At 32.3% G+C, this 15,777-nt stretch overlaps 1 protein-coding gene across 1 annotated transcript in view; it reads left to right on the forward strand.

Annotated features, from left to right (window-relative positions):
* The window catches only part of LOC144975957 (WASH complex subunit 4-like), a 104,756-nt gene that overhangs the window by 27,744 nt on the left and 61,235 nt on the right, over positions 1-15,777 (forward strand). Inside the window, 14 exon segments of the mRNA XM_078920194.1 lie at positions 362-417; positions 1,482-1,561; positions 2,111-2,216; positions 2,923-2,947; positions 2,950-3,038; positions 3,644-3,812; positions 5,298-5,452; positions 7,318-7,392; positions 8,740-8,844; positions 9,383-9,517; positions 10,992-11,100; positions 11,980-12,133; positions 14,091-14,154; positions 14,987-15,070. Of these exon segments, the coding sequence (XP_078776320.1) occupies positions 362-417; positions 1,482-1,561; positions 2,111-2,216; positions 2,923-2,947; positions 2,950-3,038; positions 3,644-3,812; positions 5,298-5,452; positions 7,318-7,392; positions 8,740-8,844; positions 9,383-9,517; positions 10,992-11,100; positions 11,980-12,133; positions 14,091-14,154; positions 14,987-15,070 (1,406 nt within the window).

The following is a 15,777-nucleotide window of genomic DNA, read 5'->3' on the forward strand; positions in this document are numbered from 1 at the left end:
TAATAATAATAATAAATATAATAATAATGATCATAATAAATAGCACTTATTATAGCGCCTTACCCTGTCTAAACAGGCACTATGCGCTTTACATTGACATCAATTGAATTCATCAAACACATAAATAAACAGATCATAAATTGATTACATTTGGAACAAATGGGTTTTTGTCGCGTTTAAACATGAAAATTTTTTTTGTATCCTTGAGTTTATGAAAAAAAACAGATTTTTATTTTGATAAACTTGATTATCGTTTTTGCAATATTTTTCATGCCCTTCACACTTCCATGCTTCTATTAATTTTTCATATCAAGAAGGGCAGCCACTAAGATTTATTTTTCTTTCATTTTTATTTCTACAGGGAGCAAAGAGAGAAGACTCGTTATCAAATTGGCTATGGCTGTGGGAACTAAGATGGTCAGTAAAATCAGAATTTGATTTTATTGTATGGCTTTGTGGTCTTGTGAGGGGTTCAGGTGTAAATGAGTAATTGGCTTTTTCTCTCTGTCACCCCCCCCCCTTCCTCCCCTTACTGTAATAGTGCCTTACGTATTCTACCAACAATTTTGAACATGCCAAGACAGCTGAAAAGAGAGTTCATTTCAGAATGCGTAAATAATTAAAGTACAAAGGCAAATATTTTTGGAACAAACTGATGCAAGAATAAGATCTTATTTATAGAGATCCGAACAAGTGTGTATGACATTTTCAAAGATCTGAATTTATCAATTGGTGTGGTTCAAAAACAAAACAAAAAAAGGGTGGATTTTAAACTTTTATTTGAAAAATAAAATCCAATCTTTGTAAAATGAGGAGTTTCTGTTTTTTTAATTTTAGCATTGGAAAATCAACGCTCATTTTTGTAAAATGAAATGCCATCCACCACCTTCTTGACATACAAAATCTACCGTTCATACACAACATTTAGGCAATAGAGGTTCTTTCCATAAACCCCAAAGGAATGGAACAATCTGCCAGAAGAAGTGCATGACAACACCAAGTCATGAACAATTCCTAGTTGTTCTGAGCTCATACAACACGGTTCAACGCTTGTTGTCAGCATGATAGCTGCTCTACTTACGAAGAAGAAGAAAAAGACCTCAAAACAGTAAAATGTCTGGATGGTTTAGATCATGAAAATTGAATTTATAACCAAAAATATGAAATTTTGTTGGAAGTTTATGTTTTATTGAGAGGGATTGCAAATTCTTATTGAGCAAAAAATTAAAGTTCTATTTTTCTGTTTATCACATTGAATTCTTTTTTTCATCCTGACATATTACCAAATGAATTGAAGGCTGTGGGATACAAATAAGTAATATTTATACTGATAAAACACTTGTAAAGCGCTTTGAGCACGTTTATTGGATATTGTGCTCAATAAATGCTCTATGCTCTATCATGCTAAATCTCGATTTAATTTAATTATGATCTCAGCCGTGATTATGATTCATTGATTCACCAAACATTTTCACACACAGAAAGCGTTCAAGGAAGACGAGTTACAAAGCCTTGATGATGTATTCAGACGTCTGGACGCCGTTTGTGACCTCAGACAAAAGTAAATTTATTTCCTTTTAATTTTAATGAAACAATAATAGTTTTAAAACATTTTATAGAATATTTATAAAAAATTATTTTTTGGTCACCCTATACAGTTCTTTTCAAGTTGTCAATTTAAAAGAGTTTGTAAGGGTCAAAATGATGAAAAGAATTAAGTATTAATATATATATATATATATAATATATATATATATATATATATATATATATATATATATATATATATATATATAATATATATATATATATATATATATATTATATATTGTATCAGTGAATTACACCTGATTGTAAGTGCATCATTACATTTTACAAAATTTATGTATACAGGCTGAGCCCAGATCTTCGATCGAACCTTGATTTCAAACCCTGTGGCTGAGAAAATGAAACACTACAAATTTGTAGAGATACGTATTAATAATATGCAATTATGGCTATGGTCACCTACTCTGTTAAATGGGGCTATGTTCTTAAGACTGTTTTGATGAAAACATAACTGTGTTACCGTAATGATTACAACCATTACCGTCAACTTTCTTCCACCTAGTGTTCGTAAGGCCTGTGACTGCAGCTTTATCTTCTGGCATCGTGTTGTTATCCCCCTTTATTTGGATGATATCTGTGAAAATGTCACTGACCCCCATCGTATTCATGTGAGTCATAGACATTTCAAAGTGATAGTGAACATATCTATTGCGATATGCTTCTCTTGTAAATAAAGGCTCTTTGCATATTACAGTTAAGAATATCCTTTGTAAATATAAATAGATTTTTAAAAACCGAAAAACAATCATATAATAAATAATAAATTTTTTAAACCCTCTCCTTAACAACTAAAGGAAATTCGTCACGTTTAATACAATGTAATGAACTTTTTCTTATTCAAATTTAATTTGTAAATCACAATATTTGAAGAAAAATCTTTGTTATATCTACAAGAACTTAATGCTGTTTTCGCAATGCTTGGTTTGCTTCACAAAATTAAATATATTAGGGTACTTATTGCTTTTCAGTTTTAAAAATAAATTTTTGTGTTTGTAAAAATTGTGAAAATGGGAGTAAGGAGAGTGTTTAATAATGTTATTCAGTACATGTTTATTGAGTTTTAAAAATCAATTTTTGTGTTTTTTGTATGACATTTCAGTAAAAATTCTGAATTTGGTTAGTGAGGAGAAGGTGTTAAATAATGTTTTTCAGTACTTTTTTCATTGAGTTTGAAATATCATTTTTTTTTTTTTTTGTTTAACATTTCGGTAAGGAGAGATTGTTAAATAATGTTTTTCAGTACTTTTTTAATTGAGTTTGAAATATCATTTTTTGTATTTTTGTAAGGAGAGATTGTTAAATGATGTTTTTCAGTACATGTTTAGTGCCTTACATGACTGCGTCCCCCAATGGCTGTAGTCAGACATCTTGAAAACAGCAAACAGCTGGCTGAGTCTTTCGAGAAGGAAATATACAAAAACGTGGAAGAGGTAAGGGTTTTTGATTGGCTTTTTTTCTTCTCTTTTTACACATGAAAAAAGAAAGGATTTGGTTAGAGATTAAAACGGAAAATTTAGAAAATGCAATAGAAATAAACCAGTTGAGATAGTTTGGCCTTTTAAAATAGAATGTTGATTGAAAGTTCTTTTAAAAACATCTGTGACTCAGCACATCAATTTGGTATTATGTCGAGGTGAAGCAGATGTCAAAAAAGTGAATGAAAAATGAAAATTGTCAGATATATAAAATTTTTGGTTGACACATTTCATGAAACTATATAATATTTGTTCTACTCATTAAAACTTAACCAAAGTTTTATATTTTTGACTTATGAATTCAAATTTAAGCACCGTTTTGAGACCATAGGTCACATATGAATGTAACCAATATTTTCAACTTTAGAAAGAATCAACATCAAAAAAGTATTTGAAAGAATTGAATGAAGTTAAAAAAGTTGTAGTCCATCAGGAAGAGGAGGAAAAGGATGTGAAGGAAGCAGGGGAGGAGAAGGAGGTGGAGGAAGAGAAAAAGGAGAGGGTTTTGATGACTATTCTGTATAAACAAATCAACTACAATAAATGTATTAAATCCACAGCACTTATTAGAACCACTGTGTCGGTCAATAGAAACAGACCTGAGACTCCACATTCACCTGCACTTGCAACTCGATGACCGCAACCCTTTCAAAGTTGGAATGCGTGACCTCTCACATCTCCTAAAGCTGCGTCCGATTCGGTTCTTTGATCGCACTGTCGATCTGAAAAGTAAGTTCATTCCATGGATTCCTTAGAGAACAAAAGAGAGCTATGGGAAGCCTGTTATTGAACATAATTTACTTAAGGGTCATATTTGTCACCCACCTTTTGGAGCCAGTATTATGTTGGGATTAGACCTGTTGTCCGGATAGCTTAGTTGATAGAGCATTCGCTTCACATGCAAGGAACCAAAATCAAACTTGGTTGAAGTTGAGATTTTTTTTCCTGACCTCCTTGTCCACCCAGCAGTGCTTGGGTATTTTGGTCTGTTCGATCTAATGGAAAGTACTTTGCAATAGTATCCTATCCAAATGGTAGTAAGCAATTGCTTTTGTCCATTTCGCACTATAGAAACCAAGATTAACTCCAGCTCTGAAGGACTACAAAAAAAACCCCAAAGCTGTAGTTATTTATTTCCAACTTTGTTCAGTCTTTACATTAAGCTCTTTGTACTTCAGATTAAGATATAAGATTGAATTTATATATTAAGATATTTATTCACTCAAATCAGTAATCTCAGAATGTAGCAGGCCACTGAACCGTAAATCTACCTATGTCTGTGTGTAGTGTATTGATTTCTTTTCTATGGCACTTATGTGACCTAAAAGTGTCCTTCAGTCACTTAACTTTTTTAACTGAATTCCACTTTTGCTCAGTTAGGCACATATAATCTCAGAAAGGTTCAGGCACACTGTAAATCTACCATACTATCAATTCAGAAAAGTGAGCGGAGCAGGCTCTTGTGTTGATAAAACCAAGAAATGAAGTGAGTAGAGAAGTTCCAGAAGACAATAGAGAAAAAAACGTTTGCGGTGATGAGGAGTTGAATCCAAGACTGGACTGCTGTTGTTATTTGTGACCCCTCGCCTCATAACGGTATTATGGCGGGATGAATAATATGCTGAAAATTGAATTTATAACCAGAAATATCAGACTTGGGTTGAGTTTATATGATTTTTTTTTAGGAGAATAAATATGAATTTTCATGGAATCAATACCCAAAATTCATATTGTTGACCAGTTTAGCATTAATTTTGGGTTTTTAACATCTGGTTCATCCCAACATGATACCGTTTTGATATGATGGGTCACATTTGCATTTTTTTATTAATCACTCTGTATCATTTTATTAAAATGTGAAACCTAAAATGTGCTCACCTTCAGTTAAGCGCTTTATAATCTCTCTCTCTCTCTCTGTGGCATATCACTTGGACGTAGCCTCCCACACAGTCCTTTGGAAGAAGTCTCTGTCTTGTGCCCATCTGCCACATTCCGTCACGCCGTTGTTGAGCCATTCCTGTATATCCTGTTGCCATCTTCTTTGTGGTCTTCCTCTGCCTCTTTTGCCCTCCGCCATGCCCTCCACTACATCTCTCTCTAGTGTGTCGTGTCTTTTCAAGTGCCCAAAGTAATTGGCTTTATAATACCTTTGAATTATTTTCATTTTTATAAAATCACATATTTTTTTCTAATGTCATATTTCAATCTCACCAGCCCACGTTGAGCATTATCTAAATAAGACATTCTATAACCTGACGACGGTGGCTCTTCATGATTGGAAAACGTACGGGGAGATGAAAAACATGGCAGAGCAGAAGTATGGGCTGGCACTGATGGAGTCGCATCTACCCAGTCAGACGTTAGAACAGGTTGGATTTTTGCTTTAATTCTATTTAATAAATATATGATATATATAATATATATATATATATATATATATATATGTATAAATTATAAAACAAAAACCATGAAATAATAGTGCTCAACTTTAGTATAAAAGGAGCTATTTATAAACATTTGAAATATAATTAAGATAGTTTGACTTCTACAACGTTGTTATCGAGCGTTTATATTGGCTCGATAACAACGTTGTAGAAGTCAAACTATCTTAATTATATTTCAAATGTTTATATATATATGTGTATATATATATATATATATATATATATATATATATATATATATATATATTATATATATATATATATATATATATATATATATATATATATATATATATATATTCTCAATTCAATATTAAGGTAATCGCGGCCAACTGTCCCGTTAAAATTGGGACTCTCCCAATTTAGCAAATAATTTTTATATGTTATGAAATGACCCTGGCATGTCTCAGGATTATATGTTTTCTGACTTGTACCTTAAAACAGGGAATAAACAAATTAAGAGTATACCTTTAAATCTAGATTATTGGTTACAATAGTCCAAACATGCTGCCATTTTGGGTCATGACGGAAGTGCTCTTTAGGGTGTCCTGTTTTAGGTCTTTGAAAAGTTGGCCGCTATGTAAGGTGATGGGAGTATTGTAAGGTTTGTTAGTACAACAAGGATGCCTAACAGGTGACTGGTACTATGTGAAATGGAAATAATTTGGTTCCATATGACCTCCTGAGAAAATAGATGAAACATTGTGAAGCACAGTGACCATGATAAATCTGTGGAAATGCGTTATATAAATGTTCATATCTCTTCCAAGAAAAAAATTCTAGCCTCAGTTCTAATATTTTGACTTGATACTTTAATTTCTTCATCTTGCTTATGCCGACATCAAAATCGTGATAAGGTGGTGTGTATGGAAAAAAAAAAAGTACGAGACAAAGCAGAAAGAAAAATACACAATATTTTCACTTTGTCTGACACTTTTTCACACACACACCTTTTCAGATGTTTATTTCCCACCAGTGCCTGCTTCGTATTTTGTTATTCTGACTTAATAACAGATAAATGTGGTTGGTGGCATATGTGTATTCTTAAAGATTAATGTTCAAAATTGAATTTAACAGCTTTAAACCCCCCCCCCCCCCCCCCCAAAAAAAAAACAACAAACAAACAAAAAAAAACCAAAAAAAAAACCCCAAAAGACCCCCAAAAAAACTAATAAAAATACCAAACACAGAACGTTTTGGGCTCAAAACCCTTCTTCAGCCAATAGCAAAAATGGTAAAAAAATATTGTTAGTCCATCTCTTTAAATTTAAAGTTATATGTTAACGTTTATTTTTAATGATTTTGTTTTTGGCTGGAGAAGGATTTTGAACCCAATTTTTTTTTTTTTTTTTTGAGATCGAAGTTGTTGTTAGTGGAAAGCAGACATCTACTGTTTTGAATTTGAATTAGACTATGAAAAGAAACATTTGACTTATAATTTGTCGTTTATTTGTGTAAAAAAGCCATTTTATACAGTGCGATATCCATTAAACGTGTTCAAAGTGATTTACAAGGGGTCCATAGCTAATAGCAACACCTAACTTGTAGGATGAGACATGACACCTGTTAGTTGATATTACAATTTTTCCTACAGAGACAGTGCTGTTAACGGCCAGGCACTCATTTTACACTTGAGTATGGTCTCACTGTGAGTAAAGAACCTTTTCTAAGGAGTCAACTATGCACCGCTCGAACTTAGGACTGTCCGATCTGAAGGCGAGTGTCATACCACAAGATCATAGCTGAATTCATGGCTTGAAATCTTACTTTCTGTTTTCATCATTCTACAGGGTCTTGATGTTTTGGAAATCATGAGGAACATTCACGTATTCGTGTCCAAGTTTTTGTACAACCTCAACAACCAGGTTTGTTTTCTTATGATATGGCTATTTTTTTTCTTACACTTTTAACCTCATAGCAGAACCTTTATAGGCTTAGTGAGCAACTTCCATCCAAAGACTCAATTTACATGTACAAACTAACAAACTAAATTGGAAAGATCATGTTACAGACATATGCAAAAAGGCAAACTTTACCTTAGTCTTCCTCAGAAGAAACTTATATGACAGCAGGAGGGAAATAAAGTTAAAGTGCTACAAAGTCTTTGTCAGACCAACACTAGAATATAGTAGCTCTGTCTGGGGCCCTCACCACAAATAAGAAATCTAAGAAATCGAACAAATACATAACAGAGCAGTGAAATTTATAAATCAAAACAACAAAGATAAAAAAAAACCCATGAAAATGATTTAAATCTCAAACCACTACAACAGATAAGAAAGGTGACAAAGTAAGAATATTTTGCAAAGGCCCAAATGATCAAGTTAAATTACCCCTCTGTGATATTCAACAAAATGAGAGAAAGTCATTCAAGTTAATGGTTCCTCACTCGCTGAGGTAAAATGCTCACAACATCCGCCAGCCAGGTATCACGCACCAACACACAAAACAGGATTTTTATGAAACCTGAACTAAACCGACCAAAGTTATGGTAAGTGTACACCAGTGGGAGTGAATCTGGGACTATGGGAAGAGAATATCAGGGGGATATGAACCTGGAACTATGGGAGACGGGTACCAGTGGGAATTGAAGCCAACAATGGGAGTTGGGCACCAGAGGAGAATGATCCTAAATTTATATTTATTTTCTACATTGCGCCTAAATAAAACTTTATACATTTACCAACAATAGATATATATTTGAATTTGAATGGAATTTCTTTACATTTTTAAAATGAAATTCCTTTGGATTTTCACCCAAAAAAAAATTAAAACCAGAGAAATGTAAAAAAAAAAAAGCCATAATAATGAGATGTAACCAGTTCAGTACTATGGAAAGCCACATAGAGAGAGAGAGAGAGAGAGAGAGAGAGAGAGAGAGAGAGAGAGAGAGAGAGAGAGAGAGAGAGAGAGAGAGAGAGAGAGAGAGAGAGATAGAGAGAGAGAGAGAGAAAGAGAGAGTAGGGGGGGAGGGGTGTGATAAAAATATACATCAAAGGAAATAAAAAATTCTTGAAAATAATTTTCTTTTCTTTTTGAAGGGGTGCACTTACACCGGGATTCAAACAACTATATCTTTATATTAATTTTCACATCTTGAGGATGTGTGGGAAAAAAAAAGGTTTTAGTGCTGTTAGGTTTGAGTGGTTTTCCCTTTATTATACGGTTCTGTCTTGGTAAGAATTTTTTTCCTTTTTTTTTTACACATTTAGATATTTGTGGAGCGCACCAGCAATAACAAACACTTGAACACCATCAATATCCGACACATCGCAAACTCTATCCGTACCCACGGCATTGGAATCATGAACACAACAGTAAGTCAAACTTTTATCATTTCAATTTGAGTGTCCCGATAACTTAGCTGGTAGAGCAATTGGTTTACATGCATAGGGATCGAGATTGATCCCAGCTGAACTGAACTTGGGATTTTTTTTCGGACTCCCCTGTCCACCCAGTAGTGATTGGGTTGGTCGGTCAATTAGATCTGTCAAAGAATATATTGCGATAGACTGATGTCCTATTCAAAGGGTAGCAAGCAATTGATACAGCATGTTCAAGCTATATAAATGGATTAACTCCAGCTTCATTGGCCTAATGGCTCTGAAGGACTATTATTTCACTGGCTTGTTTAGAAAACAGTATTTTATTGGAACGATAATTTCAGTTAAAATTGGGATTTAATTTATGATCGGAATTATGATACTTGGGGTTTATGTGTCATTTTGAATCTATTCTGTAAAAACAAAAAATCTTGATTTTTCCTAGCGAATGAAAAGAGTGAATTTTATTTAAAAATTTTAAAAAATGAATTATTTATTAAGTGTTTGTGAAATTTTGTGACTTTTCCCTCAGGTAAACTATACATTCCAATTTTTGAGAAAGAAGTTTTTCATCTTCTCCCAATTCATGTACGACGAGCACATTAAATCGAGGCTCATCAAGGACTGGAAGTATTTCAAGGAGAACCATATGCAGACAGATCAAAAAGTAAGAATATGATGTTTATCGAAATATGAAAAGAAATAGTCAATATATAGATTCATTAAATAACACCACTATTTCTTCAATTTACAACAGGTTTGATAATAGAACCCCCCCCCCCCCCCCCCACTATCCTACCAGCAATGATTGGGTATCTAGGTAACTAAGTCTGTTAGATCTGGTGGAAAGTACTTTGTGATAGTGTCTTATGCAAAGGGTAGCAAGCAAAATTGCTATAAACTCCAGCTCCATAGGCCTAATGGATTTGAAGGACGACTGGTTCTTGGATAGATATTCATAATTTTAAGCCATCCTGTCATATTTTGATGCCTCAGTCTAATTGAGATATTACCGAAAGTACTTTGCAGTGGACTGTTGTTCTTTACAATGCTGTGGAAATTGATAAGGCTATTTAATACACAGATTCCATGGTAAACAAAAAAAAAAAAAAACTTGTTTTGTTTTCTTTTCTTCTTTGTATTTGTTTGCTAGAGGCCCTGTTCCAGATGCTTTACCAAAAAATAAATAAATAAAAAAAATACATTCACTGAGAGAGAAATAGAGAAACAGCTTATGTGTATTGTTGTTGTTTTTTTTTTTGGAGTAAATATTGTTTACTTGTTGGTTATAATTAATCGATTTTAGTTTAATGGTATATTGTGATACTATGTGAGGTGCTCTAGGGGAATAGTCCACTATTATCACTGAAAGTACTTTTGAGATATGGCTTATAAAATATATTTTGGGGGTTTAAATCTAATTTGGGATTTACCAATAATATGATAGGTTTTTCATTTCTATATACTTCCGCAAACTTTTAAAGTAAAATTTTCACTTAAACTCTCTTGAGTTCATATGCATGGAAAATCGAACAAATTTTCAATGAGGGTGAACTCGAGAGAGTTAAACATTTTTATTTATTTATTTATTTTTTCTTCAGAGGGCACTTTAAACGTTGAAATGATGATTAGTAAACTTTGAAGCATTTTTGCGAAAACAATTTCCTACAGGTTGCCTACTTCAAATGGACATGAAGTAAACGGCAAAATGTAGAAAATTGTCTATTCCATACCAAATGATGCTATGCATTTAGGTAAGATACTCACAACGTCTGCCAGATGGATATAATGACAAAACTATGTGTAATCTTGAAAGTTTAGAGTCTGATTGATATCATTTTTGAGAACTAATTACCAAAATGGCTGTCTAAAAAAAAAAAATAACAGAGATGGTGACGTCAATTTCATTCCTTCTATAACTCAATTTCCATAGAATGCGACATATGGACCATCTCCCAAGAGTGCCTCAGATGTAAATGTTTTCTTTTTGGTGCAAGACATTTATCCGCACCCCCCCCCCCCCCCCTCCCCCACTCAAGTTTTGCTTAAATTTTAGATATTTTGGAGTATATTTTACAGATACAGAATCAACAATGTCCCTCCCTCTTACTCTTTAAACTATTTTCTGTTATCTGCTGTAGTACCCATTCGACAGAGGGGACAAGTTCAACAAAGGTATTCGTAAACTGGGAGTTTCACCAGATGGAGACAGCTATTTGGACCAATTTAGAACTTTGGTCACACAGATAGGTAAGATGAGAATGGTAGTAACAACAAAATGATACTGATAATAATATTAATTATAAAATAATAATAATAATAATAATAATAATAATAATAATAATAATAATAATAATAATAATAATAATAATAATAATAATAATAATAATAATAATAATAATGATAATAATAATAATAATAATAATAATAATATTAATAATAATAATAATAATAATAATAATAATAATAATAATAATAATAATAATAATAATAATAATAATAATAATAATGATAATAATAATAATAATAATAATAATAATAATAATAATAATAATAATAATAATAATAATAATAATAATGATGACGATGATGATGATAATAATAAGACTGATCAAAAGAATAATAATAATAATAATAATAATAATAATAATAATAATAATAATAATAATAATAATAATAATAATAATAATAATAATAATGATGATGATGATGATGATGATGATGATGATGATGATGATGATGATGATGATGATGATGATGATGATGATGATGATGATAATAATAATTATTATTATTATTATTATTATTATTATTATTATTATTATTATTATTATTATTATTATTATTATTATTATTATTATTATTATTATTATTATTATTATTATTATTATTATTATTATTAATATAATAATGATGATGATGATGATGATGATGATGATGATGATGATGATGATGATGATGATGATGATGATGATGATGATGATGATGATGATGATGATGATGATGATGATGATGATGATGATGAAGATGATGATGATGATGATGATGATGATTACAATAGACTTATAACTTTACCATGACAGTACCTACATCATATGTAAGTTATGTGTTTCTATTTTCACTCTACAGGCAATGCTATGGGTTATATTCGCATGATCCGATCCGGTGGCCTCCACTGCTGCAGCAATGCTATTCGATTCATCCCAGACCTGGAGGACATCGTCAGCTTTGAGGATTCCGTCAAAGAGGATGAGCTGACGCCAGAGACTCAAGCCTCAGCAAAGTTGGTGTTTAACTCTTTCCTTAGCAACCATTTTTTGTATTTTCCCAAAATGGCAGGCAGGCTTATCCAGCAGGAAAAAATGATTTTTTAAACAAACAATCTCTCTACAAAACAACTTTATGTTCTTATTAATTTAACAAAGATCATTGTGATGTGCAACATAAATCTGAATAAGAAAAACGTATATTGTGTCGTAACAAATGTGACGATTTTGCTGTAAGGAGAAGGTTAAAAGTGGAAAAAGATTAAATAGCCCCCCTCTCAGAGCCATAAGATCCATAGAGTCGAAATTTATCCTAGTTTCATAAGTGTTAAGTGGACAATAGTAATCTCTTGCTACCCTTTGGATAGAACGTTAGTTTTGGGGGCTCTGTCACAAAGGACGAGCTGATGCCAGAGACACTCATGCATCAGCCAAGTTAATAATTCATAAAATAAAAATAATTTTTAAAAGCCCTTTAGAGCCATAAGGCCTGTGGAGTCAAGAGTTTATTCCCGTTTCTGTAGTGTGAAGTGGACAATAGTATTTGCGTGTTAACCTTTGGATAGGATACTACTAGTCCATTGTAAAGTACTTTCCACTAAATTTAACAGACTCAGCTACCTATTCACTGCTTAGTGGATAAGGGGGAGGGGGTGAGGGGAGTCAGAAATAAAAATCTCAACCGTACCTTGGACTTATAGCAGGTTCTTCGCATGTGAAGTGAGTGAAATGAGTTGAGAGAGTCGTGATGATAGCTTTACAGTAAGCTTTAATCAACAAGAAACATCACTAGTATGACATTGGGTACAACATCTGGAACAACACAGAAATAAAGAACAGTTAGATACAACAACATATGACATAACATAATGTGGACGTAAACTAAAATATACAATAGTGAGTTCTCTACTTACTGAGCTATCAGGGAGTCTTAAAGTTTGGGGTGACCCTTTTTTATACTTTTGTTATAGATCGGCTTTTAGGGCTTATAAAGTTCAATATTTTCTATTTTTATAAAGTCTAAAATTCATTGACAAACTATTTTAAACATGTTTAGTTAAATCTGAAATATGCTTTTAAAAAAATAAACAAAGAAACAAAAATTAATGGCTTTATATTTGAATATTCACAAAGTGTGCTCAAATTGTTTTAGAAGAGGCTTCAAGCCCACAGTAACAGTTAACTTGTAGGACAAGACATGACACCTGTAAGGTGCTATTACAATTTATTTTTTTTAAACTGTTACTGGTCAGGTATTTATTTTTCACCAGATTTTGAGGTGTGAAAATTTGAGTAGTCTTACTGAAATTGAAGGACTCAACTTTTCTCCATCCATAGTTAGACAAAAACCTGCAGGTCGCAAGCTGACTGTCATATCACTAGACTAATGATATATCACGTGATGGAGGCAGATTTGATTTTAGATAAGAATTGCTTGATACCTTTTGAATAGGACATTTATTTAATTTACTTTTATGTGCATTTTAGCAGAGTAAGTTATAAATGGAAAACTAAATTGGCATTTTTTTCCATGAAGTGTTTGGCAATTAAATTTTTTTTAAAAAATGAATCTACAAACTCAAGGCTGGTGGTGGTTTGTAAATTAACATTAGACTTTAAAAAGTACACTTAAGACACAGCTGTCAATTGTCCTGATAAAAGCAGAACTGTCACAATTTGGAAATCTGTTTATATTAATGGAAATAACCATTGTATGTCCCATTATTTTTTGACGAGCAAATTAAAAACAAGGAACGGATAAATAGAGAGTAATTAAAATAAGCTTTAATATTAATCAATCTCATTCTAGATTCTATTTTTATAATAGTCCAAACATACTGCTATTTTGGGTCATGACGCTAGCACAGTAAAGGTGTCCCTTTTTAGCTCTCTCTGAAAAGTTGGCCTCTCTGTTAATATGCGATGCTCTCACTGAAGCGAATTATTTTTTAATGCTTTTCTTTTTATCTCCAGAATTCTCGACAATGTCATCAGCAATCTAGCCAAAAACTTTGCTGAGGGAACTGAGTATTTTAAGGTATTGCATTCTTTTTCAAATTAGTTTTTATTTTTTTTCTGTAATTTGTGACGCATCATCGCAATCTGGTTTTTGAACAGTGAATTTTTTTTACTTAATATAAATCAGAAATAAGAAATTTTAGTTGTTTTTTTTAACTTAAGATCTGTATCATTTCTCCTCAATAAAAGATAGAACCTTAATTGATGGTGTAGTTGATAAGAGCACACACATAATACACTAGAATAAGATTGAGATCCGAAGATTGCGGGTTCCATCCCATGTCCTAACACTTTATAAAAATAAGTAGAATGGGACCTAGAAGTCGTGACCTAAATGGAGTTCTAACCCTTTGGAGTGTAAAGAAATTTGGAACCAAAACATTAGTTCGAGGGGTGTTTTTTTTTTCTCTGAAGATTTTGTTTTAGCTCTTTAAATTACTGCACTTTGATTGTCCTGGATACATCCACAAAATGCTTGATTTCTACATCCTACTGAGAAACGTTCTATCAAATTCTGATAATTGCATTCTTGTGAAGCCAAAAAAAATGACTCGCAAAATCAGTAACCATTATCTGGAATATTTGCCACCTATTTTTCCAGAACTGCCTTCCAAAACGTGTCAAAGGCAGTAATACTAAGACTTCTTCCAGAAATATTTTAAAACCTTTCTAAATTTTAATTTGTAACATTATGGAATTATCTTGCTTAATCTTTATTTGTATGTTTGAGTTTCTGATGTTACGTTACTGTTAAGTGCTTTAAGCTTGTTGAAATATGGGGGTAAGACACCAAAGGAGAACTATGTCTTATTAAATTACTACTTATTTTTTATTTTTTATTTTTGTTATAGATGCTGGTGGATATTTTTGCTCCCGAGTTCCGCAATCCGAAAAACATGCATTTGAAAAACTTCTTTGTTATCCTCCCACCTCTTGTGAGTTTTGAATTCTATGTTTTGAAATGTCAAAGGTTATTGACTTATGAAGAAATGATGGTAATGATGATGATGATGATGATGATGATGATGATGATGATGATGATGATGATGATTATAATGAAGATAATTTTGATAATAATGATAATTATAAATCGTTATTGTCCACAGTATGGAAATTTCAATGATTGTGATTGCTCGAACAAATATAGTATCCTTCTAAATGTGTGAATATTATGATATAGTCATGGAAACAAAAGTTAATAAATCACAATACACAGAGCCATCCTTCATAGAAGTAGAGATGAAGTGAGTAGGAAAGTGCCAGAAGGCAATAGAGAATAAAAATTTCGCGGCGGTGATGGGGGTTTGAACCCGCGACCTTACTGGTTCGACAACTCCGTCTGGCCGGGGAGAGCATAACTCTACCGTATGAGCTATCCACGATCGTCGCAGGTTCAAACCCCCATCACCGCCGCGAAATTTTCATTCTCTATTGTCTTCTGGCACTTTCGTACTCACTTCATGTCGTGTTTTTATCAACCTAAGTGCCTGTTCCACTCACTTTTCTGAATCAAAAATTCATCCTTCATAGGTTAATACAATAGTGACTTAATGTTTTTAATACCTTGAAATTAACACCGATTACAAATTTATACATCTCCAAGAACTTTACTCACTGACTTTATGACAATTATAATAATGAT

The sequence above is a fragment of the Berghia stephanieae genome, chromosome 6 (genome assembly GCF_034508935.2).
Source record: "Berghia stephanieae isolate SIO BIC M18660-M18661 chromosome 6, UCSD_Bste_1.3, whole genome shotgun sequence".
Classification (NCBI taxonomy): Eukaryota; Metazoa; Mollusca; class Gastropoda; order Nudibranchia; family Aeolidiidae; genus Berghia; species Berghia stephanieae.